The sequence below is a fragment of the Nothobranchius furzeri genome, chromosome 2, assembly GCF_043380555.1.
Source record: "Nothobranchius furzeri strain GRZ-AD chromosome 2, NfurGRZ-RIMD1, whole genome shotgun sequence".
Lineage (NCBI taxonomy): Eukaryota > Metazoa > Chordata > Actinopteri > Cyprinodontiformes > Nothobranchiidae > Nothobranchius > Nothobranchius furzeri.
In genome coordinates this window covers 11,189,708-11,217,381 of record NC_091742.1, presented here as the reverse complement: position 1 = coordinate 11,217,381, position 27,674 = coordinate 11,189,708, and the positions used below count along the sequence as shown (strand labels likewise).

The 27,674-nt window shown below is 39.6% G+C and overlaps 1 protein-coding gene across 1 annotated transcript in view; it reads right to left on the bottom strand.

The window, feature by feature from the left end:
- Positions 1-5,391: 5,391 nt before the first annotated feature.
- scara5 (scavenger receptor class A, member 5 (putative)) overlaps positions 5,392-27,674 on the bottom strand; it is a 70,760-nt gene continuing 48,477 nt past the window's right edge. Inside the window, exons 10-12 of the mRNA XM_015947594.3 lie at positions 21,759-21,815; positions 10,658-10,846; positions 5,392-5,755 (exon numbers count right to left, since the gene is read on the bottom strand). Coding sequence (XP_015803080.3) covers positions 5,622-5,755; positions 10,658-10,846; positions 21,759-21,815 — 380 coding nt within the window. The 3' untranslated portion in view covers positions 5,392-5,621. The remainder of the gene's footprint in view (positions 5,756-10,657; positions 10,847-21,758; positions 21,816-27,674) is intronic.

The following is a 27,674-nucleotide window of genomic DNA, read 5'->3' as shown; positions in this document are numbered from 1 at the left end:
GGCTACATCCCATGTTTGATCTCCCATGGATACTGAATTATGGCATTCCACAGGGCTCAGTCCCGGGGAAACTGTTGTTTTTAATTCTCTTTGCCACCTCTTCAGCACAATTTAAACCTGACAAGCACAAATGTGCAATTAGCAAAGGTGCTAGGTCCATTAGCGTCTTATGTTAGGCCAACCATTGGGAATCTTGGAGTTAGTTTTGCTACTGGTGTCACCCTGGATGGCTGTGTTCAGTCTTTGGCTCACACTTGCTTTGCTTGGTTACTGAACATTGCTAAACTGCAAAATTTTGTCTCCAGATCAGAAATGGAAATTCTACTCCACGCTTTACTCTCCTCTCGCCTTGATTATTGCCTTCCTGCAATGCAATAGCATATTTATGTTTAATGTTAAGGTCATAATCTAATTGAAACCATGCTGCTGAGAGTGACTGACTTTCAGCCCTTTATTCTTCTCACATGTGCAAACGTTCATTTGTGTGATTTCTTGTCTATGCATGCCTCCATGTGTGTCTGTTCCCACGGGGAATAAACGATTCAAACAGTGAAAAACACAAACGTCAGAGTCACCTCCTCGCTGTCTCTTCACTGGCTTACGTAAAAAAATCCGTTTGAATTCTCCTTCAGGTGTGAGTAAAACAACAGAGTTCACCTGGTTAAAGACTTTTATTGATCCAGCAGTGCATCATGCAGCATTGTAGTGGCACAAATCAACTAAACAATTGTTAACAAGCTGTGAAACTTTACTTATACTTGTGATGACTGGCAGAAAACAGCAAGTTACTCACATATCCTTTCAAAACAAAATAAAAATACCCTCCAAACACATTTTAACTTTGAAAAGTTTTCTATTTAAAGAGCAAGTCACCCCCAAATCAACATTTTTTATCCGATAAACTATATAAATGTGTGTCTAATTGTGCTGCAGACTCTTGTAGTCAATAGTTTTGCACATCAGTGCATTTTAGTTAAAATTTAAAATTTCTGCCTAAAACTGTCAGTGTTGTGCCGTTGTCAGGTAAAAACTCTGCATTGCATTTGAATTAAAATCTGCCATCGCTATTGGCTAAGAGGTACCCTAGAAAGTTAGCTGGTACCTTATAATGTCACGATGTTGTTGTGAGCCTGTGTGTGTGTATTTGTTAGCGGCTCTGCCCTCTCGGTCTGCTAGGCAACAACATTTGTTGCATTTTTCAAACAGGAAGTGGGAGTGGAGTAATAGTCTAGTAGGGGGTGACTTGCTCTTTAAGTGCACGTCATTTTAGTTAATTTAATTCACATGTGAGAAACTGGTCTTAGGAGTTTGTTTTTATTTTACCATCTGACACATCACAATTGGTTCTAGATTAATTTTACTCAAAACTCTTTGAGAAATAGTTATCTTTATTAATTTAAAATATGTTTAAAAGAACAACAAATATTACAGAACAAAAAACCCCACCAAACAGCTAAAAATGAAACTATGCAACAGAGTAAAAGTCTCACCAAAGGTCCAACTGCATGTTTAGTGACATCTAGTGGTGAAGTAACAAATTGCAACAACAGAAAATTATTTTCTATTCCATTTCATTCAAACTTTTCATAAAACATGATGGAGCTGAAGTGTTAGATGCAAAATCGTGTGTTTTTTACTTTTTGTATTTAATATATGTCTCATTTACCAACACAATATTGTTTGAATTTGAATTTGCAAATAAAAAAAACCTGATGAATCTGGATTCAACATGTTGAATGCGTCGTTTTTGCAGGAATAATGAGACCCATCTAGACTGAATACAAATCTGTATGAGATTTACAGAAAATAAATGTCTTTTAATTACTGACAAATATACTCATGCGTACTTATAAATCCATTTATTTACAAAACAAGGATAGCAGTGCATAGTTGACTGGATACTAAATGTTTATGAACACGTTTTAAGGACTGAATGCAGTTTTTTAATGTAATTTAAGGCACAAATGCTTCATGAAACAATGACAAAACTGTTTTAAAACCATTTATTTACATGTAAAGCACTTGCATGACGTGGGATCAGAAAAACACTTTGCGTGAGGAGGGTGGGGAAGATTTTCCATTACAATCAGCTGCTGCATGTCAGATGTTTCTTTTATTGCTTCTTGTGTTGAGGGAGAACCTCTTAAATCTGCAGCTGCATAAGAATATGAATCTATCTGCTGCATTTCAGTCAACTATGATGTTTTTAATGACTGCAGCTCTAATATTTTCTATTATTTTGTCTGTTTGTTAAAAAAGCACAATCATTTATGTGTCTTATTGCACTTTTTAAGGCGTTTGAGCAAATTCATTAAATATTTATTAAAGGGAATGTTTTTATTATCTATCTGGCCTCCCAGTAATTTAAAACGTTCTATTTCAAGGACTAAAATGAAGAGAAGGTGATTGTATGTGAAAATATGATTATTTAAAGAGCAAGTCACCCCCTACCAGGTTCTTACTCCACTCCCACTTCTTGTTTGAAAAATGCAACAAATGCTGTCGCCTAGCAGACAGAGAGGGCGGAGCCGCTAACACACACACACACACACACACACACACACACACACACACACACACACACACACACACACACACACACACACACACACACACACACACACACACACACACACACACACACACACACACACACACACACACACACACACAGAGGCTCACAACGACATTGTGACATCATATGGTACCAGCTAATGTTCTACTCTTAGCCAATAGCGATGGCAGATTTAAATTCAACTGCAGTGCAGAGTTTTTACCTGACAACGACACAACACTGACAGTTTTAGGCAGAAAATTTAAATTTTAACTAGAACGCACCAAAGTGCAAAACTATTGACTACACGTGTCTGTAGCACGATTAGACACACATTTATATAGTTTATCAGAAAAAAAAGTTGATTTGGGGGTGACTTGCTCTTTAAGGAGAGGTGGTGATGGTAGATAAATTATCTCATGACCTAGAGCTTCATTTAAAACACATCGGTGGATTCTTACCTAACGTTTTCTCTATTTTTCCTTCTGTTCGGTGGCAAAAACTTAGTTTAAAACAGGAAGGCACTTTGAAAAAAAGGCACGAAAACCAAAAGAATCCCCAAAATGTCCATTAGTGGGTCACAGACTCTGAAAAGAAGAAGCATCATTTGTGCAAACTCATTTGAAAGTCACATTAAGTAGATAAAACTATACCATGTCAGCCTTGAGGGCAGAAATCAGAGGTTTGTGAGGCAGAACGAGTGAAGGGGAAACTTTGGAGGAGACAGCGTTTTTGGATTTGAGAGGTAAAACATGACGCTGATGCAGTCTCGCGTCGTTTGTTCGGTGTGCGGATTAATGCTGAAGCAATCCAACGTTTGGCAGCTTGACAGGCCCTCTATAATAAATCATCCATCCGTCTGGTTTTCATCATCTGTTCTTTATCAGCATCACTTCATCTGAAAACTAGGAGTTAAAAAAAAAACTCAAAACTTTTAGACTTTTCAGCTCACAAAAGTTTTTAGTGATGGTTTGCAAGTTAAAAACAAACGGAAAAGAAAAAAATATGCAGATTTGAGAGATGATTCTAATGCAAACATTTACTTAATGGGCTGTAAAACTTCCATTAGAATTATTTTTTTATGTATTTACTTAGATTGGCTACCTCTAAAGTCTCTAACAAGCTTCAGCAGCAATAAATATATCTGAAATCAGTTTGTTTTAAATAGAGTTCGACCAATATCTGTTTTTCTACAGCTGATATGTAGGAGCATGGTCAGCCCATGGCTGATAGGTACTGCTGATTTTTATGGCCGATATCCAGACATTTTTCACCTTATTTTCATGAAAAAACGTCGCTAATAACATCGGCTGATGCACAAAATTTCTGAAGCTGAATCAGTTTTGAATTCTGAATTTAACTCATTAATTTAATGAGGTGCTTGCCCAAGTGGTTGGGGAAAGAGAACTCTGGGCCTCGACTTAGGCAGCTGCCCTCGCGACCTGACCCCAGATAAGCGGCTGAAAATGAATGAATGGATTATCATGCTATAGCATAAGTCTGATTTAGTTAAAAAGATTAATAAAATGTGTCTTTGAGTTGGGTAAAAACCTTCCTGAGCAGAAATACACCATCCAAGATGGCGGTCTGCTGCTACTCCAGCTCCAAGGCCCATTCCCAATACTTACACTGCACCCTGTGGTCTTCTGCGAAGTGCACCTAGAGGAAGTAAGATGCTGGCCGCTGTGATACTTAAAAAAATCTTTATCAACAACTTTCAAACAAACAACCAAACAATTATTTGAAATAAATGTACATTCATTGCTACTTTGTCTAAAACATTCAGAGCATCAACTAAACATCCTAAAATGAACTAATTTCATTTGGAAAAACTTGTTCATTACCCACAATCCATTGCTGCGGGCAGGGGTGGACTGGCTTATCTGGCATTCTGGCAGTGCCCCAATGGGGCCGCTTAGCCAAGCGGGCTGCTTGCCCAGCTTGGGCCGACACTACTCCACAGTAGATGATCTGCAGAACATTAGCTACACAGTAACCCGAAGCCAGGGGTGGACTGGGACCAAAATTCGGCCCTGGCATTTTTACAAATCGTCGGCCCTCCCTGTTGGGAGAGCGGTGGAGGTGGGGGTGTTGCCGCCCGCGGACTCGTCTCTAGGCCGAATGTGAGATCTAATATGGACTGGGACTGTTAAATTACAAGCAGGGCCAGACCGCTGCGACTGGGAGCCCTGGCCTTCCAGATCAGCTCATTCTCCACGGGCGGAGATCAGCGGGACATTAGCTACATGCTAACGCAGTAAAACAACTTCTACGTCATCGCTCTACCGCGTTTTTCTTGTTAAAAATGCCTGGAAAAACTCTGTTAGCTTCGGGCAAGTGCGGATCAAGGGTGCGAAAGGGGTTGGATCAACCTTCACACTTGAGAATTGGGACACCCCACACACTCACACTCCTGGCTGGGAAGTGCGAGTATCGGGGTTGGGCGCAATAGGCAACACCGGTCCACAAGGCGTTTGTGATGTCTGTGCTTGTGACCATATTAGCGAAGCATTAGCTAAAAGAGGCAAGGAAAACAACTGGTTTTACTTAAAGTGTTTATCTTGCAAACCATCTCATTAACACCAACTTAGCATGTTTTCTTTTTCTTTTTATAAATTTTGGGCTTAATTTGAACATTTAGCAAGAGCCATTCCTGTTTAATACTGTGAAGAGCAGCCATCAGTAAACTAAAAACAGATAAAATTCCTTATTTACAGTATTTTTATTCATCTAAACAATGCTTCAGTCCCTCGTCATGAAAGGGGGGAGGGGTTATCTGAGGTCAGCAAGACCTGAATCGAGCCCCAGAGAGCGGCTTCACATCATTCCCGATAACACCAACGCTCTGTTGTAGACACAAAAGCAGTTTGAATCCTCCACACACCCGACTGTACAAGTAATGAAAAAAGTTCACTGGTGTTGGCGAAAGCTTTGCCCCATTTCAGTCTTTTAGCAGAAGGTCCATGCACAAGTGAGCGCGTCTCTGCTTAAAGTGGCACTTTTTCTTTGCAGATAAATGAGCAAAACACTGAGAACAGGCACTCGTGGTGAAAAGCACCTGAAGAAGTCACACAGTGCAGGTGACACCAGCGTCCTCAACATGGCCACAATTTGTTTTCCCCCAGCCGGAGAACTTACACTGATGGATGGTGTTTTCAGTCCCGTTGCAAGCAACGTCATCCATCCAGATCATACCAGTTCCTGCAGAAAAAGGTAAGAAAATAAATATATTGTCTTATATTTTTGAAAACCCTTTAAAATTCAATTAAATTGAGTTTACATCTGGTCTAAAAGGCATAAACCTGAAGTAGCTGCAACAAAAGAGCATAAAAAGTTGGGTCTGCTTTGTGGGTTTCATCAGCTGCTGATGTTTTAGCGCGCTTCGTGTGGGTCAAAGGTCAGAAACTCAATAAATCAGACACAAAAGTCAAGTAATCACCTGGTCTTGATTTTTTATTTCCTGCTGCTGGACGAGAAAAGCAGAATTCCTCCTAAAATAAAGCTTTGGTTTGTTGTCCTAACAACAGTTCAAGGAGATTTATGAAAGGATGAACAGGTACAGCTGAGTCCAAGAGGTGATCACGACTGAGACGACGCGTGTTGGCCTGAGTGAGTCAGCAGAGCTTCCTCTAAGAGCAGCTGATCAGATTATGATTTATCCAGTAATAAAACCCAAGCATCCAGCTGGTCGGTTGTTGTCTCTATAAACTTTGAATTCTGCTCGTAAAGTCACAGAATCAGGAAGTCACAGATGCATGAGATGTTTGCTGGAGCACTTGTTTACATTCAAACCCAATTGCTAACAAGTGTATCACCGTGAGTGCTGGAGGCAACGAGAAAAGCAAATATGCAGAAAAAAACAACGCAAATTCCCATTTGGGATTGTGCAACTCCTGAAAGTTGTCTTGCATTTCTCCCACTTTCGTGGAAACTAAATCGAGAAGAATTCCAGTCACCAGAGACGACTCTGGGACTTTTTAGGGAGGAAACTGAACTTGAGAATAAAATTAGACATTTTGGAAACATCTTCTTTGCAACCCAACTTAAGAAAAAGGGTCAACTTGCTGAAATCTTGAAAGTAGCACATTTCTCCTCGCAGGCTTGTGGGGGATGGAAATGAGGTCATGTTATGGCACAGTGCACGTGGTCCTGCTGCTGTGCACGAGAACCCAGCTGTTCTGCTGCTGGCTTTAACGTACATGAACCTTTACACTGCTTACTCTGGATCTTAACACACATTTATTGCCCTGTTTCCATCCTGATGTAACTTCTGTTCACATGAAATTTGCAGCACTTCTTGCAAACAACTGTTGGATCACCAGAGCGCTGTGTGGGATTTCAGGGGAACACCCAAGAGTGGCTCAGCTACAGAGGAACTGGATGAAGTCTTCAGGCGTCTTGTGCAAAGAGCTAAAGGTGCATGGCTGTAATTGACCGTCATACTCTCCTAAAGGCTGCATTTTAAACTGAGGTTGAGTCCAACACCTGTTCAGGTAATTATCACCACAACCCGATGACAAATTCCATCAAAACCAACTTTAAAACCAATGAAAGCGTCATAAACATTTCTTTCAAATGCATTCTTCAAAGGAACAAAAAGGTTCAAATAATAAAAACCTACAAAAATATGTGAAATAATATAAAAGTTTATCATTTTAAAAAACATTTTCACCCTGATCAGACAAATATTTCCCATTCCGACACAAAAACTTTCTAAAATATCATCATAATTTGTGTTTGATAGAAAAATACTGAGAATGTCCTCATTTTCCTTCTTAGTTTGATCTTTAGTCAAATCTGAAAGACAACGAGGATCAGAAAACTGATTAATGTAAGTAAATCTCTGGATGACATGAGCTCCAGCCTGTTTTAAATTAAACCCAGCTGTGATGTAATTCTCTGCTGTTATATGGAGGGTGTCCCTGGGAACAATTATGATTTTCACTGACTATTCTTTTTTTTTTTTTAAATAGTTGGACCAATACGGCAGATGACATAAGGCTGATGGCTGAAGGGCATTAAAAAGAGAGGGAAGTGAAGTAGATCTTACCTCCGAGACATTTTCCTGACGACTTCTGGCTCAGATACTATTACTAATAAAACGTTAACATTAATCCCTGCTGTATTGTAGGGCACTGGTGAAGGTGTAGCACTCAACAGCAGAAACAGTAAAGACAGTAAAAGTCAGAACTACAACTATTAATACTTTTTTTCCTATTATTTAAGAAAAGATCTGACACCTTGAGATTTGATCTAAAATGAGCTTCATACATGTGGAAACAGTTTACACGTTGTTTTTCTAAAGTTTTCTATTTTAAACTTTTAGGAAAGTGAAAAATGTAGCTAAATTGTACTCTGAACCTATAGCCACATATGACCACATCGATATTTGTTACAATGAACGCAATTCAATTACAGCAGCTCCCAACATTGGCCACTGGATGGCAGCGCGGAGCTGTCAGTCTTTCGCCTCAGGCAAAACATCGATTCAAGGAGGAGAAGAAGAATGAAAAAAAAAAGTTTTTAGAAAAACAAGTTCTAACAACAAAGGCTGTTTGCGATTTCTAAAAACAAAATTTCTTCCAAAGAACCTTTTCTGTTGACACATGTTATCCTATATGCGGTGAATCTCCGGTAAGTTATGTACTGAAACAGAATGCTAAGCTAGCATTAGCTACATGCTAAAAATATTTTCCATTTTATCCATTCATTCTCAATTGTAGTGCAGGGCTGCCAACTTTTGAACATTTCAAAGAGTGAGACGGGGTCATTGGGTTGGGAGCGGACAATTCACCGACTGAACTGGGGGGGGGGGGGGGGGGGTATTAATATTGAGACTTTTTGTGCTCTACATTTTATTTATTTATGTCCACTCTGTGCAGAAGATGATTAGAGCCACTGACAAGAAAAAAATAAAGAAAGGAAAGAGAATTCTTACTTTTTTCTCAGAATTCCGACTTTTAATCTCAGAGGGAATTCTGGGAATAAAGTCAGAATTATTTTTCCTTTCGTTTTTACTTTTCAGTGGCCCTGATCCTCTTCCGTACCTCTGACTTTACAGAGGGAACTGACCTTTGTTTAAAAAAAATTATTTTCGTGTGGAAAATTTAACATCCAACTCTCCTGAACTTCACATTATCTCTATCTATCTATATCTGTCTGTCTGTCTGTCTGTCTGTCTATCTGTCTGTCTGTCTGTCTGTCTGTCTGTCTGTCTGTCATCAGCAGTAAAGAGTTACAGCTACATGTCACAAATGGAACTTTTAATTATAATTAATGTAAATGTATTAAAATTCCATCTAGGGGTGGGCAATATCATGTCATTCAGAATATTGCCAGGAATTATTTCCTGCCAAGGAAAAAATAATCTATCATGTTAAGCTAACTTCATGATGTAGTTGCATCCGCTAAACAGGATTATGTTCATGTGGATCATCAGCATGACGTTATTGAAGTTATCAAAGCAAACATGGCTGGAATCAGTTTTACTGTAATCTGTGTCTCTAAGTGTGTGCTGCTGTAATGAGTGGATGTCCCCACTGTGGGGCTAATAACATCTACTCTATTCTGAGCTGCATGGTGGCGCAGTTGTTAGCACTGTTGCCTCGCAGCACGAAAGTTGCAGGTTCGAAACTCGGCTGCGGCCTTCCTGCGTGGAGTTGCGTGTTCTCCCCATGCATGCGTGGGTTTCCTCCGGGTACTCCGGTTTCCCCCACAGATCACAACATGCACTATAGGTTATAAATTGTAAGTTGCTTTGGATAAAAGCATCTGCTAAGTGAATAAACAAACATATTCTATTACTGAAACAGGGAGAAACTGATGAATCATGTCAGAGACAGCAGTGATATTGTGTTTATTTCTCTCAATTGAAATATAAGTGAAAATGCATTGATCTGTAGTTGTGTTAAATTTCAATGTTGTTTCAATATTCAAGTTAACGGCATTGGTCTATAGTTAATAAATCAACATTGTTTCAATATTAAATTTGGGTGCAAAATGATATTGATTCAATGTTTTAACGTTGAAAACGTAATGTGGATTCTACATTGTTTCGATGTAAGCTTGCTATCTGGGACAGTACTGAGTGTATACTTTTGTGGGGTTTAATTCACAGTGAAAACCCTTTTTGTAATTTAATTATACAAATTTACACATTTCAAGAGGTGGGAACACTTTGTGTGATACAGTTTTGTTCAAAATTAATATTTCCCTGCACCTTGCCTGTTGGTTATTTCTTCAGAGCTGAGACTGAGAGAAGAGCCCCTTGGCAAGGCAGAACCCAAGTATGAGAGAAGATTCCTGCCCGCATGATAATACATCTGGAGCTGTAACCCCCCCCCCCCCCCCCCCTTGCATTTAACATGGTGGTATGACTCTTCATACACTCCCTGGGTAACTATTGCACACCTCACAAAACTGAAACCTACAAAACTTACTTGAGTGTTTTTCTTCAAGCATTCTAACATTTTACACTTGCTCATAAAAATTTTGCAAATGTAAATATGTGAATTAAGATCTGGAGAAAAATGCTCCCTAAAAGCTTCAGGAATAACTAGGCCTTTTTCTAACGACTATAACAATTTATATTAGCCACTGACACACGCCATTGCCGCTCACGCACCCAGTGTGGATTGGGGGTTACCAATTCCGAGGGTGTCCAAGTGATGAGGGGCAATGAAACACATTTTTTTGCATAAAAAGAACAATACAAAAAGTCAAATTGCTTAATTGGCGGCAGAAAAAGTTGAAGAACGCTTTATAAAAACAGCTTTAGTTACCTTTGAACCTGCAATTGTGACTCTTCAAGTATAGGAAGTTTCAAAGGTGTGTTTTAGTGTTCTGGATGCACAAGGTACTACAGGAAAGTGTACCATCACCCATGAATCTGATCTTATATCATCTTCTCATTTATACCTACTTAACCATAGCTAGTTCTGGCTGAGTCCTGGTTTCTAGTTCTACCCTACAAGGTATTGGTTAAACAACCACACAAACTGCAAAGAAATCCCTAAATAAGCTATTTCTAAACCGAAGACCATTCTCTTTCTTCATGCATCACATTTTAAGTCTTGAACAAATGGAGACAAAGGTGACCAGTACCCTGTCCAAAGCGCCCAGTTCTGTGGACTTCGGCTGCTCCTCTGTACCCCAGCATCCTGCAGACTACACCGCCATCATTTTTGTCCCAGTTGTCATCACACACGGTGCCCCAGCGCCGCTCATGGAAAATCTCCACCCGGCCTTGATGAGGACCGGACCCGTTCACCAACCGCACCAGAACCTCCTCAACTGCAACACACATAAACACATGTTGTTATAAGAGTCTGTAAATACAGATAATTCAGAAATCCATCATGGGGCCATTTTTGCAGCGAGTCCTCTGTTTATTGTAACTGCAGACAGTCTTTGTTCTTCATTCCAACAAGTTTCTAATTTTAAAACTTCACGCATTTACTGGAAGGGCTTAGAACGTGGAGGTACTTTTATTCATCCTAAGTGTTTATGAGTTTAATCAAGTTCTGTTGATCAAACCAGTAAGAAAACTAATGGAGATGAATGAAAATGATTTTATTGACAAACAAAAATCAAAATTTCCATAAACTGCAGAATCGTCTGATGATACCAGCAAATAAAAGGATGTTAGGAACTTTTTCTTTCTTTTCTCGTGCTCTTATAAACTTTGGGGCTTTAAGTTATGTCCTAAAACATTTTCTTAGCGATAATAATCTGGCAAGAATTTCACAGATCTGACGATACACCAGCTAAAGGACTTAGAAAATCATAACTTTGTTCTTTGGAGCTTCACGGATAGCATCTGTAAGCATTTATTCAGTCACCTTATTAGAAGACTAAAAACAACCAGCTGGATGTGAACACTGAGGAGAGGAAAACACTTAATGGAGAAGTACTTTTAAATCTCAGATTACTTGCAGTACTTCTCTTTTGTTCATGTTTTGCTTCCAGTGAGTCAAACCTTGTGAAGATTTAAAATGGTCTTGATCAATATTTTTTAAGCTTTCTCAAGGTTTTTCTCGGCACTTTGGTTGCTTTTTCACTTACTTCCAGTCCATGTACCTGACCATGGCAGCATATTGTGCAATAAGTGATTGAAACAGTATCAGAAAAAAATCAGAAAACCAAATATGTTTCAGTTTATCCACAATTTTCAGCTAACATCTCTCTGTTGATGCAAAAATGTGTCAAACTGCCTTATTTAGGCTATTTTTTAAAGATTTAACTAAAAAAAGTAAACGACAACAACATACCCTAAAAACACCTTTAAAAGGGATTTTTTGCTAAGTGGTTGGTTATATGATAAAAACAATGTTTTTTCAAGTTTCTGGATATTTGTTGTCCAGAAGATTTTCAAAAAAGTTGCCAAAATAAGCAATATTAATCTAAAAATTGACTTATTTTGGTCAGAAATTGCAAACTACAGAATACGTTTGATAGAAATTTTGATCAAGACCATTTATAAATATTGGAAACATAAAGGCTTTACTTCAGACATTTACAGTTTCATGCTTCTTGTAGCCGCTCCAAGTTTCGACTTGATTTATCACCTCTGAATGAGGGAAAATGAGAAGGAGACGGTATTCACGCACACACACGGCACACACACAAGCTGCTGACGCTCAGACCACCATAAATTCTGACTATCATTTATTTCTCATTATTCAGTCCAACAGTTTGCACTCACCAGCATGTTGTGGTTTAATATCAATTGTAGCGTTTTGGTCATCTGTCACAGGACATTTTTGTTCCTGAACAAACACATTTTATCCAGTAATTAAAGTAAACATCAACAACAACAAACATAATTTTCTTATTTCAGGAAATGTTAAAATAAAATAAAGTGAACAGAGGTCGAGGAAAGCAATCAGCAAAATGCTCGCAACGAAGGCTTAATTCACCTAATATTCGATAACCTGATAGTGTTTAAGTAGACTACTGTGAGTGCGCTAATCTGTTCAGTAATATTTTTCTGTATGCTTTTAATTCATTTTTGTGGACTACAGCAAAATCTAATATCCAAACAAAAGAAAACCCTCAAAAATATGTTGGATCCAAAAATATCTAACTGGATAAGGACTGAATCTCATACACCTAATAATTAAAACAAGTGATATAAACATGGAGATCCAAAGAGTCAACATGTTTTAGGGTTTCCCCCAGCACTTTATAAGCCTGGAGGCCCGCCAGGCTTTGCTTGGCCACCCGCCAGGCTAAGCGTCATGCCCCCCCCCCCCCCCCCCAACCCTACCGTGTCCGCTGACACGAACGGCGCAACAAAACTAGAGCCCTCCATCAGCTGAAACCGGTGAGAAACTGCAGCGGAACGTGTTTAACCAGCAAGAGCTGGAGATCAGAGCTTGATGAATGTAGGACCACCAAATCATCCGCAAACAGCAGAGACGAGATTCTCCTGCCACCAAACCATCCCCACACCACGGCTGTGCCTAGAAATTCTGTCCTTAAAAGTAATGAACAGAACTTGCATCCGAGTAAACTGAAAGCAGGGAAGGAACCAACAGAGATGCCAACAATTTTAGAATAAAACAGGAAATTAAACTAATCAAAACACAGAACATGAGAATATTTTGGATGAGGCACCATGAACATGAGACCCATGCCAAAACATTTACTGCTGTTATGATGGAAAACAGGCCTCAGAAATTTCAGGTATAGTATAAAACAACTCTCTTAATTGTTCTCGTCTCCATGGGACCAACAGCACTCAGGTTCACCCTGGACACCAAATAAAACACCATGTTACCTAATTTAGACACAGCTTTTCTCTAAAATTCTCAATAATAACACAAGATTTCACGGGATGTAAATGTTTCTGCACAGAGAAAACGAGCTCAGGGAGCTCCAAGTGTTGTCGATCGTCCAGGAGGTTCGAGCCTCGGAAGGCAGAGGAGCTGCAGCAGCCAGAACCAGAATAAAGCCAGAGCACGGAGTGATTGCAGATTATTAATGTTTACCTGGCAGGCGGGAAGAGTTTGGACTAGACGAGACTAAATGGCTTCAGGACAACAGCTAACTAGCTCCATCTGTTTATTAAATGTTGCTCCTAAAAGTCAGATTCTGTCGTCTCCCAACCTTTATGGTGTCGGTTTATTTGATGTTGTATTTTTATCTCTACTTTCCATTTGAGCTGATTGGTGTGCTTTTGATTCCTTTCTGTGAATGTTAGTTTGACAAGCACACCAACATGTTTGCTTCAGTTTAATTATCAACTTATAAAACTACAAGGACGATGTTAAAATACAAACAGTTGTATGTTATTTATTGTGATATTTATCAAATATGGTTATATATTGAGAAAAATATATATTTAATTATAAAAGAGAATTAAAAATATTAAACACTCAAAAGTATCGAAAATTGGTACCGTTAAGTACTGGTATCGATTCGTAGGTACCTGGAATTAGTACCGGATCGATTCAAATGTCAAAGGTACCCATCCCTATATAGTATCCCTTTAATTTTTCACAAAATCATAAATAAACAATGAAAAACCAAATTAAACTTTGGGGGTGACGAACCTTTTGTTCCACCAAAAGGAAATTTAATTTAAACACAAAACTTAATTCCAGAATAAGTTTCCTGATTTCTGAGGATTACATAAAAAACCAGTTTGGAAAAAGGTCCAAAAGCATATTCCTCAATAACATCAGAAAGCTGAAATGATCTGCTCTAGGATCACTACGCCGCTCATCCTGTGAAACATCTAACCCACTTCTTACAATGTAAGCCTTTGGAGATTAAATATCAAACTGCCAGATGTTATCGATCCTGCAATGTGTCAGCAGTCCAGAAAGGAATACACAGAAGTTTGAAATGTGCTCAAAATGAAAAGTATGAACAATGTTTTGCTACACACACAAGGGAAAACCCATCTCAGGGAAAATAATGGACTCATGTTTGTTATTTTTATTCCGAAGATCAAAACTATGTGAGGCATGTCCTTTTGGTGTAAACTGATCCATCTCTGCTGAATTTAACAAACATTCAGAAAATACACTGCACCGGGAAACAATTTCATTATGTTAATTAGGGCTGGGTATTGTGGCAAATTTCCTAAATCAATCCGATTTCGATTTATACGGCCCTGTATCGATTAATCACGATTCAATTCGATTCAGTCTGGTCCTAAATAATTAAAAAGGCTCAGCTGCGTTTCAAAACACAAATGTAGTTCATTTTTACTTCACCAGAAACAGGTTTTTAACAAAAACAAATTTAGGCGTTCACAAAGCTTCGATCCAAAATAGAGGCTAGGGAGTGGCAGAGAACCAGTGGAAGATGGTATTCTGAGGCAAGATGATGAAGGTAAAAACAAGATCCCAAAAAAACTAGGTCAGAAACAAAAACTGGGACTCATAACAGGAAGTATTTTAGAAAATAACTATAATACACTGTTCTGGTCACAAGTTTACATACTGTGTTCTTGTCATTAGCCTATTTGCCATTTTGATTTACAGGTTTTACATTTTTAGTTAATCCTATTTTTTATATTTTTATGTACACTGCTGCTTGTCCCAGAGATACGAGAGGAAGTCAATTACAATTTTGTGCATATTATCAGAATTGCATTTTCAAAAGAAAATGCATGCAATGAAAGAATTGCTTTACTGTCACAGACCAAGCTTTTAAGCAAAGGCATCATCCTTTAATTTCACACATTCTCGTGTCCCTTTGGACACAGCAGTCTTGTAACTTCAACAATTAAGTGCAAAACTTGTAAATTGTGCAGTTTAAACATGAACTGTAAACAAAATTCTTAATTCTCAGTCACTTCTCACGAACTTTGAACTTCTTATGCAGGAAAAGGACCTCATTATCCTCCTATATTTTGACACATCCTGTTGTCTTTAGTCCCTTTTTGGACACAGTGTTCTTCAAAATTCAACAAGTGCAATGGATAAATTGTGCAGTTTGAACTTAAACTGTAAACAAAACTGTCCTACGTCTCAGTCACTTCTCACAAACTTAAGAGATTCTTGTGCAGGAAAAGAAGCTCATTAACATGATCTGGGGTTAGGCAGCTTCTTTTAGCAGTGACTATATCGCCCGCAGTTGAAAACACCCTCTCCGACGCAATACTGGTCCCTGGGACACAAAGGTATTGCTTCGCAAGGCGAGCCAAAAGTGGATACTCCCTGTCATTTCACCTCCACCAGGTCAGAGGATTGTCATTCAGTCCAGCTGGATCCTCCACCCTGTATCTTCTGATTTCATCTTCAGCCCTCATTGCTGGAGTTTTCTGGCCATGTTCCTTCACTGTTGGCAAGTAGCCTGCCCCAAGGAGAGACTCCAAGGTGCTGGACACCTTTGGCTTTTTAGCAAAAGTTACATCCCCCATCTCCTTCAGCAGCATCCTTCCCATCAGTATTTAGCTAGTGAATAAGACGGGGGGGGGGGGGGGGGGGGGGGGGCACAAAAAATTAATACATTAAAGAAAAATGCATGATTTATTTGTTTAAAGTACAACATGCCTTGTGATCCATCAAAAGATCTTATAATTCTCAATAGAACATTCTTATTAAATTGAACATTTTTTAAATTCAAAATCCTTACCTCAGGTGTAGCATTGGCAGCGTCGGTCTGCAGTCTGGAGTACGTGTCATCCCGCTCTTCAGCAGACAGGAATGGTAGGGCCTTAAAGCGAGGATCCAGAGCCAATGCTGCACACAATGTGTTCTTCTGTGCATCATGTCTTAAAGACATTCAATAAATAACTGTTGTTTGGAGGACAAACATAACATGCATACTAATATATTCATAGAAGCAAACAAAAAAGTGCATGGGTGAATGATTAGAGCTACAAGTTAGAAAAGAGCACATAAAATACAAAATTGCTTGCCTTTAGTAATATTTTTTAGTTTGCCCTACTAGACAGACAGCTTACCTTGTTTTCAAGTTGGTCCTTACAGCAGCCTTCAGGTCCCTCACCACGGCGGAGTCTCCGGGGCTGGGGGTGAAGGCCCCCTGCAGCAGGGCGAGAAGCGGTGCGATGACGGACAGAGTTGGTTGCTTGTCCTTCGACATTGCGAGTGTAACTTCTTTCATTGGTTTCAAGACCCGCACCAAATTTTAGGCAATTGTTACATCCTCTTCTGCTAAGGTGCACAGATCTTTTTCATTTCTTCGCACATCTTGTGAAAGGAGAGTGGCAGAGATCGCTGGCTGTTGCTCCAAGAAGCGCTTGAGCATGTCCAAAGCACTGTTCCACCTCGTCACAACGTCTACAGTTACCTTGTGCGCTGGTAGTTGTAGCAGCTTCTGTTTTTCTTTAAGTATGTGGTTCGCTGTCGTACTCCGGTGACAGAACGTTGCTATACGCCTGACTCGAGCCAGAAGACGTGACACGGCTGGGATTCTCAGACCCGCTTGTGAGGCTAAGTTCAGCGTGTACACGAATCAACCAATGTGTATTAGCTGCATCATGTCCACCGCTCTAACCATATTTGCAGCGTTGTCCGTCACAACAGCTGTGTCTTAGCTGGTCAACCCCCATTCCTGTATAGCCCCCGTCAACATATCAGCGATATTACCAGAGGTGTGACTCGTGAGAACTTCGGTGGTCTGTAGCACATGAGACGCTAGGCACCACTCGTTGTCAATGTAGTGAGAAGTCACCATCATACCGTATATGACTGCGCTGACAGTGAGGTCCAGGTGTCGCACGTTATGCCAACCCTCTCTGCTGACATCATTTTTGTCAGGATATCTTCTTTCACAGATTTATACATCATGGGGATAACCGTTTCAGTCAGATGTTTACGTTGCACCATAACGTAGTGGGGATCGAGCACCTGAACGAGCCGCTTGAAGCCTTCGTTTTCCACTACAGAGTACAGCCGTAAATCTTTGCAAACAAAAATTGCGATGGCCTCAGGTATTTTTATGGCCCACGGAGAGCTGGGTGTCAATGTTAGTGATTCCCTGAGTTTCTGTTGTTTTGCTCCGGACGGCTTGTTGTCGGAAGCTAATGCTAGCTTGGCATGATATCTTGTCAAGTGGTTTCTGAGGTTCGTAGGATTTCTACAATAACTGACCTCCACTTGGCAGATCTTGCATATCACTTTGGTTTTATCCAGCTCTTTGTCCTTTGTTGTTTTAAATCCAAAATGGATCCAGACATCAGACCTTAGCTGAGATCGGTCGCAGCGCGAACTTCCACTTGCTTCAGCCATTTTACGTACCACGCAGGCGACGGATGGGGCCAACTCCTTAGGGAAAACTAATCAGTCTCAGAACCTATGAATCGATATTGCAAAATTTTAAGTGAAATCGATCCAAGATCGATTAAATCGATTTTTTTACCCAGCCCTAATGTTAATGTACTATGATGTTCTTATTCAACAAACTAACTAAACAAACTTTTGCTGTTGAGAACAAATTAAGATTTAAAGTTTTAGTCTAAGAAAATGTAAAATATATATTTCCTGTGTAATTAGCTGCAGTTTATCAATGGTACACCTATTATAAAACAACCTTCGGAAACGTTATGGCATCTGTGCTGACACTTCCTGTTGTCAGCCAGCTGGGTGAGGGCAGAGGCGGCTTCTGACGCGCTTCTATTCATAAATCAAACCTCCTTTTGTCTGTGCGTTAGTCTTGTTTATTTTCTTTTACAAGCATTAGCTGGCGTTTTACATGATGCGGTTCCAAGGATAGTAGTGCTCCCAGTTGATCATCACAAAAAGGAAGTATGTTGTGCCATGGTGTCGCGAGCGGTAAAAACCGTATGCTCATCCCGCCACCCATGCGTAATCATCTTTACCGAAACACCTGAGGACCCACTTAAATCACATGTGACGCACCCAACACCACCACCACCACAGATGAAAGCCCAACCCACAAAATAAATGGCTCCTACAGCATCTAAACTCGAAATGCAAGAAAAAGCCTTTTCAGCAAGTGTTTCATTACATGTTTTAACAACAAAGCATGGAGTCTTTTAAACAGCCGAGTTTTACAATTGTGTTTGTTTTGATGAATAAATCTGAAACTAGTGTCTAGTCCGGGTCATTCGCTGTAGCACTGCTCCCTTGCAGTGAGAAGGTGCTCTGTGGTCACATCTGTAGTTCACTTCCTCTCATTCAAATCAGTTCCTAATTTAGTTTATTTGTGGCATTTTCCTGTAGTTTGGTCTGGAATAAATTGCATCAGTTGATCCAAATGACCTGGTAAAATATAAGCTGTAAAGCAAAGTGGGCTTTCTACCCTTTCAGTCTTATTGGAAATTAGCTGATATTAGAACTACTGATCTAAGCTGTTGAGGCTGGATGGGATCCTTCAGTGACTTAACATCCTGCGCTGCAGCTTGATTTAGTGCTAACATCCAACATGTGTGAATGAACGCAGGTACTAAATAAACGTTTTGATGTGCAAAAAGATCCAAGCCAAGCAGACAGTAATAAGTCAGCCCAAAGAGAGATTTGTGACAGAAAAATGGATGGTGTTGCTATTTGATATTTCTTACAACCTACAGCACATGGACTCAGTCCAGGTTTCTTTCAAAACCACCGTGTCTTGTAAACGATGTGAGGAAAGAACTGATCTCTGACGGTTTCGTAACGGGCAGAAACGGCATTTTTGTAGTTGAAAGATCAAGTCTGGTTGACACGAGTACCTCCCCCTGGCATAGTCATAACACACAGAGCAGCTGGGATGATGCAATAAAGAAAGGCAAATATTTGTAGGAAAGAAAGTGGTTTTAGAAGAGGAAGAAAGGATCTTTTCTACAGCGCCTCTCAAGATAAAAATCACGAGGCGCTTCACAAAAACAAAAAATGTAAAATATAAAAAAGAATTTAGAAAATGATTAAAAATATGTTTAAAATGAGCAAAAATAGACAATTGTGATTAAAAATGTAAAGAAGTAAAGAAGATAGTGTATGAAAGAGGGAAATCAGTGGATCCTGGGGAGGGTTGGGTAGGGTGAGCAGAACAAGGAGGGGGTGATGAAGGTCACACCCAAACCTGAACAAGTGAGTTTTCAGCTGCTTTTAAAGGAGACCACTGAGTCCACTGCTCTCAGGCTCAGGGGGAGACAGTTCCAGAGTCTGGGGTCCACAGCAGCAAATGATCTGTCACCTTTGGTCTTTTACAACTCTAGATGTGTGCTTTCTTTGATGAAGCGTCAAATCAGTTTCAAATGTTACAAAATAAGAACTGAATGGATGATTACAAGTAATTAAATGCTCGTGAAGTTATACGTGTGTGTGTGTGTGTGTGTCACAGCAGAGGTGCTCTACTTAGACAATACTGCAGCAGCAGCCTGAAAAAGTTTAGTATAATTAAATATCCAGAGCACCTTCTTAGAAACACCAAAAACTTGCTGCCTCTTCTCAAACTTTTGCTCCTAACTCAACCTTGATCAGATCCTTACTTTTATTTACCTTTTAAAGCTTTTTGAGCTACGTTTTTGTTTAAATGAGGTAATAAAATCCACATGCAGGGTTTTCATCAGTTCTCAACACAAACACCACGAGCCATGTCTAAAATAGTTACGACAGAGGAAAAACAGAACGCTTGTCAGCTATTTTTGGTCTTTTGATAATAGAGGGATTATATTAGAAAATTTGGCTTCATACAAATGATTGAGGACATAGATTTGACCTAATGATGTGTCCAGTTGGATTTGAATGAATTAATAGGAATCTTTTCTAATTTATTCACATTTTAATGTAATTATGGTCTTGAAGAGTTTGAGAATGAGTCTGCAGTGTTTGATGTCAGTGTGATATTGGAAAAAGTCACTTTTATTTAAGGTGCAATAGGAGATGTTTTCTGGACCATTTTTTTTCCACATGGCTTGAAATGCTCTTCCCTTACCGATGGCAACCAATACATTCAATTTTTTGTCTCTCTCACCTTGTCTTTCCCGAGCCAGCTCGGAGACATACGTTCTCCAACATGTCCTGTGTCGACCAGGGGCCCCCTGCCGGCAGGACATGCCTGAAACACCTCCCTGGGGAGGCGTTCAGGAGGCATCCTAACAAGATGCCCAAACCACCTCAACTGACTCCTCTTGATATGGAGGAGCAGCGGCTCTACTCCGAGTCTCTCCCGAATGTCCGAGCTCCTCACCCTATTCCTAAGGCTGAGCCCAGCCACCTCGCGGAGAAAACTCATTTCATTAATTTTTTTATCAAAGAAAAAAAAAAGAATAATTTTAATCTACTCTGAATCGTACATTCCTGGAAAAATGTCATCCAATCATTGTAAACATCCCATTCTTAATGCTTGGATCATGATCCACCCATCAAACAGCAGGCTGACTGGATGTCCCACCTCTGTGCACAAATCGCACATTCAGGAAGCAAAGCCAGAGCCGGACTAGCTAGTGTAACGGATAGAATGTATCGTTGGTGGTTCGGAGCTGATGTGATTATGAAGTTTGAGAACAAACCAAGGAAGCTAAAGACTGCTTCATTTCCACCACAAAAACACCTTATTAGTTAGCATACTAAATAAGCTCAGCTCAGTGGCCTAGTGGTAGTGTCTGCCCTGAGACTGGGAGATCAGGGTTCAATTCCTGGTTGGGTCGTACCAAAGACTTTGAAAAAGATGGGATCCAATGCCTCCCTGCTTGACACTCAGCATTAAGGGGGTTGGATTGGGGGGTTAAACCACCAAATAGATCCCAAGCGCGGCTGTGTCTGCAGCTCACCGCTCCCCCAGGGGATGGGTCAAATGCAGAGAACAAATTTCGCACACACATCAGTGTGTGTGACAACTAATGGGACTTTAACTTTAAATAATTATACATTTGCATGTGTTAAATTAGGACTTATAGCAGAAATGTTTGAATAACTCCATGTTTTATGGTAGTTTGACCATTTAGTTTGGCGGTATGCGTAGCCAACCCTAACCTAAGCCTCATCCATCCGATTTTGTGACTCTACAGATGAAGCCTGAAGAAAGGGTCTTGAATGATTTGTACAATATGTCTGTTAGCAACATTTAGTGTGAAAAACCAAACCTGACAAAGCAAAAGAGGAATTCAATAGATTAAGATCCAGATAACCCATATCAGAATCGTTGGAAAACAGATCTGGTTTTCGGATCAAATCTACAGAAGTTGGTGGAGAGAAGCCAAAACTAAGATTTTTTCAAAGCAGTTTTTCTGATGCAAACAACCACACAGGACTGAGAAATAGTTTTTAATATAAGTGCTCACCTGGTTTTTCTGCTCGTTCACCTTTCTCCCCTTTGTAGCCTCGCTCTCCTCTCTCACCTGAAATCATAAAGTAATTATTTAAATAAATTCATAGTCATACAGGTAGTTGGTAATAATGGATATAATAAAAAAACTTGATCTCAATTTGATGACTAAAAAGGTGTCAGATTAACTCTACTCAAACTTCGTAATCTTTGAAGACAATTTTATTCATAAATTCTCATCAAATATTTTGATTTTCAAGCCTCTAGATTATAGCTGCAACTAACGACTATTTTAATGGTCGACTAGTCACCGACTATTGAAACGATGAGTCGACTAATCGGATAATTATAAAATTTTTCTTAAATTTAGCATGAGATTGCTTTAATTGTGTGAAAAATGATAATAAACACAAGAAAGATGGGTATTTCAATGGAAAATGCATATTTTATTGAACTTTGCTGCTGATAGGCCAATTCATACTAAAAGTAAATAAAAATGCCCCGTCTAACACCATTTAGGCACAGTGCCCAGTCAGTACAGACATAAATGCATAAATAAAATTAAAATACTTTTGTCGGGCACAGTCGGGCATAACATCTCTTTTTTTTTAAAGTGAAAATACATTTAAATAAAATGTACAACGTACATCCAAATTAAAACATATTGGCTTTCGTGTTATTTAAATCTTAACGAGGCGAGTCAGACTATTTCATTCAACTGTCCGACGTGCTTTCTCGTTAAGTGTTCATGCATCACCGAGGTGCTGCCGTGATACGCGAGGACTGCTTTGCAAATAATGCAGGTAATCTTTTTATTCGCCGAATCCAGGCTAGAATGCTCCCAATCTTTAGATGTTTTGGTACGCGTAGCTGCGGTGTCGGACGCCGCCATTTCTGTTAGTTGGCGCTTAGCAGAGAAGCTATTGTGCATGTGCGACTCTCGGCAGAGATTGTAATGAAGTGAGACGCCTCACTCGGTCGGAAAAAACACGTCTGGCGACAACGTCGACAATGAAGTTAATTGTCGACTATTTCCATTGTCGATATTTGTCTACAATGTCGACGAATCGTTGCAGGCCTACTCTGGATGCAGTTTTATCTAACTCGATAACCTTTCATATCCGGTCCTAGACATGTCTGCTGGTGGAGGATCTGGAGGTGGCAAGGGCCAGTTTAAGTTTTTATTATTGTTAGATAATTACATGCATAGAGTATTTATATTTGCATTAACCACTAAGTAAATGTTTATTATTTCACATTTCAGGGTTACTGCTGTCAGTGTGTCAGAGACGCAGGTGTGTGGTTACCATGGTGACCCTAACGAGACATTGCCAGCAGTTTTAACATTTCTGTAGTTCTCTCTGTAATTCCTTTACATTTGATCAATCAAAATATACCCAGCAAGTAGTATGGGTTTTAATGTCATTAATTCAGTCAAAAGGTGTGAAAACAAACACAATACAGATCATACTAATAAAGCAAAAAAAAAAAAAAAAAAAAACAGAACTCCAAAGACAACAGTTCAACCACTGACAGTTTCATATTTTCTGTATCTCCCACCCGTTTGTCCCTTTTAGAGCAGTTTAGGCTGAACCTTTTCAATGTACAGCCCCTGTAATTTCTTGCAAATGGGTGTCAAGTGTATAAATGAGAGGCTGAAATCCTTAATGCCTGTGTTTGAAGTACATCTAAAGGTGGAAGGCAACAAAATATTTTAAAGTGTAGAAAAACACAAAACAAGCATTTTGCGAAGATTTAATTTCATGAAAGCCTAAATGTTAAAACTACTTGTGTTCACCAGAGGTTACTGTGCATTTACTTACAATATTATTCTCAAATCTGTGGCTTAGACACAATTTTGTCTCATTTGTTTTTATTTCAAATACTATAATGTACCAAACATTTTAAATTACATCTAAAACGGCTGTTGCCATTTTCCAGCCATGAAGTTTAACAAACCTCATGTCTGCTTTTGCCATAAAGCTACAAATGGATCAACTTAAACGTATCTCACCTTTAATTTAGCTTGTTTCTTTAAACACGCCAGACCACATTTTAGGTGTCAGCCGAGGTGGCCCTTGGCACGTTTTAGTGCCTGTGTGTGTCTACAGCTAACACGCCGCCCACCACACCCCGACTGTGACGTCTTCAGCTGTCAGAGCTTTGTGTACTTCAACCACATCCTCAACAACTAAATTATACTGTAGGGATAACACAAGCACACCATTTTATAACACTTATAAAAGATCTGATCTTGTTGGTAACAGATCCAGGAGGGAAACCTGTACATCACTCTTTTCAGCTCCTCTTGGGAGATTGTCCTAAGGATAGAGAGGGTATATAATCCCTTCAGAGACTTGGGTTGGTCCTGGGGTCTCCTCGTGGTGGGGCATACATGGGAAACCTCCAACGAGGAGGCATCTTAATCAGATCCCCAAACCACCTCAGATAACTTCTCTCTGATGCCTATCAGAGATCTCTCTGATGCCGGATCTGTTCTGTGGGGTACCCCAAGGCTCTGTTTTGGATCCGCTGTTGTTTCAGCTGTACATACACCCTCTTGGGCAGATACTTGATTCTTTTCATAATGTCACTTATTGTCATAGTCTGCATCTTCCTTCATGTGTCTTCTGATGTTTCTCCATCCCTTTCTGGGTTCCCTTCTGTGTCTCATAACACCCTCATATGTCCTTTATCTGCGTTTCATTTATGTGTCTTCTGTTTGTAGGCCTTCATATCATTACCTCAGGTCCGGTTTTCGCTTAGTCATCCTCAGCCCCTCCAGTTGTAGCTCCAGCCTCTTGTTCCCCAGCTCAGTATATGCGTGTGTGTGTGAGTGTATGTGTGTGTTAGTGTGTGTATGTGTGTGTGTGAGCCCTTCCCTCAGTCTTTAGGTTTAGTTTTGTGTTTTAGGTTTATCTGCCCTCCACTGGTTCTGTTCCCCATTTAGTTAATTGTTGTCACCTGCCTTGCCTCCAGCCCTCACTCCACACACCTGCTGCCTGTTTCGTTAATCGTTTCTCCCTGTGTATTTAAGCCCTGTCTTGTCTCTGTTTGGTGTCGGTCCATTGTTGCTTGTATGTCAGCGTTTTCTGGTGCTCTGTGTGAGCTTTAGTATCTCGTCTCAGTTTTTGTGCTCTAAGTGAGCTTTTGGTTCTCCTAGGATTCAGGAGTTTGGGTTTTTGGCTTCCTGCCATTTTGGATTATTGTTCATCCTCCTTAAATTTTACTTTTAAACGCTCCTGCCTCGTGTCATCTAGGGTATCTGCATCTTGGGTCCTAACAACCTCCTCCTTACTTCAGAACGTAACACTTATCACCTATATGCAGAGGATATTCAGCTGTACTGCTCCTTTAAGGATTCTGAGTTCTATAAACTGTCAGAATTACTAGAGTGTCTTTCAGCTAACACCAGCTGGCTAGAAGATAACTTCCTTCAGTTAAACTCTGAAAAGACTGAATGTCTGATCATTGCCCCAGAGAGCATGGTTCCCCTGATTCCTAAAACTTGGTCATTTATCCTCTACCGTCAAGACAAACTTAAGGAATTTGGGTGTTATTTTTGACCAATCAATGTCTCTTGAAGGTCACTCAAAAACGTTGGTCCGAAACTGTTTTTATCGTTTAAGAAATATCTCCAAACTGCAAAGGTTGGTGTCAAAACATGAATTTGAAATGGTTCTCAATGCCTTTATCTCCTCCCGACTAGATCACTGTAACACACTCTTCACGTTTTAACAAAAACGCCCTTGACCGCCTTCAGTTGGTCCAGAACTCTGCAGCGAGGCACAGAAGAGCACACATCACTCCTATTCTGATGTCTCTGCACTGGTTACCCGCTAACTTTAGAGTTCATTTAGAATCCTGACTATAAGTTTCAGGGCTCTACATGGTCAAGCTCCTCCCTATATTACTGAACTGTTAAAGCCTTAAGCTCCAACCCGAGCCCTCAGGTCCACACACCAGAACCTTCTAGAAGTTCCAAAAACCAGATATAAAAGTTGAGGTGATCGCTCCTTCCAGGCTGTTGCACCCCGACTCTGGAATGATCTTCCTTTATCCTTACGCAGCATTGACAGTCTGGACACTTTTAAAAAAACAGCTAAAGACCCTTTTATTTAAAGCTGCATTTACCTAAACCTTTTATTTTCTCATTTTTAACTCAAATGTTTAGTCTTTCATCTGTTTATGAAATGTTGTAATTTTGACTTTTTTATGTTAATCTAATTCTGTTTTGAGATCATTATGACTTCATGACTTTGTTTTATTTGGTTTTGATCTATGTGAAGCACTTTGTGATTCTGTGTCTGCGATAAGTGCTATAGAAATAAAATTTACTTACTTACGTATTACTATCTCAATTATTCTACAGGGCATTAGCTACTTGTGCCCAGGATCTTTCAGTCATGGTTGAACCTTAAACATAACATAAACATAAACATAGTAAATGGAGAGCTTGGATTTTTTTTTAGCTTGAAACTTGTTGTCAAGAAGCCCCAACAGGGAGATCCATAACATTCCCTCTTTGCCGCCTTCACCAGCTCCTTCATTGGGAGTCTAAGGTGTTTCCAGGCCAGCTTAGAATTATAACCCCTCCCTCCAATGACCTGGGACAACCCAAAGGGCTCCTGCTGGCATGGCATACCCAAAAACTGGCAACAGCCATGAAAGTGATTTTATTGCTTAGGAAAATGGACTGCAGTTACCTAATTTAACCACAAAATGTCATTCTTAATAATTGCACCTTTAAGTTGTACGTTTTTAAGTTAAAGCAGGTCATCAACATGTAACTGACTCTTGATCTCATCTAATGTACCTAACACCCAAAGTGGAAGCAGAAAATGCAACACAACAACAGAGGAAACAAGCAAGGAAGCTATTTGTAGCCTTTAAGGGGAACCACATTCTTCACCAGCTTTTAAACTTTCCAGTGACAAGATCTTTAACATTCACATCTAATTAAAGTAATTTATTTCCAGCAACACCTCATAACATGTTTTCCTGTGAAGTAGGACTTCAGCTGGTTCTGTTACTGACCGTTGGGTCATAACCGCTATAAGAAACAGATCAGTCTGGCCCTTGTTTTTCAGGGATATTGGCCAACTGTGGGGCTGTGGGACTCAACACTGGATATTCAGCTAAACCAGCTCTGATTGGCAACAGCTGTTGGCTTTACACACACACACACACACACACACACACACACACACACACACACACACACACACACACACACACACACACACACACACACACACACACACACACACACACACACACACACAATGACATTTGGTGACAAGAAACAAAAACACTGCAATGCCTTATAGTGGTTGTGATTTTGTTATCACGGTTCATTCAGAGAGCGTTTTTGTTATTGTTGGCAGCATTGAGCTCGGGATGCCAAAGTTAGGCTGATATCAGCACCTCTGGGCTTTATGGACTCTCAGACAGGAAGAAAAAGAGCAGAAAGACAGAAAAACAAGATGAAATATGAAGTTGTGAATGAATATAGTTGAGAATGAGTTAATCAGAACATGAATTAACCTTTTAGGTAAACATAATGCTCTATTTTGCGATTTTGAGACTTTTAAATTAAAAAATAAACATTTTGCATCATGTGAAACAATTGCTGTCTTTCTACAAAAATTATCTGTATTATATTAGAACACCTTCATGTATTTAATGGTAAATTTAGAGTTCTAAGTGACTGAATCTGTTAATAAAATACATAAATACATAAAAAAATATTTTTACAAGTTAATTAGATAAAAACAGGCTCATATTTGGATCGCACAAACTTCATTTATTAAATCCTGGAAAATCTTCAACTTTAATTGTTTGCATTTCATAGGATAATTTTGACTCAAGACAGCTGAAGAGTTATCATATAAGCAGAAGCAGCTGCAGCGCTGGAATAAACATAGGATGT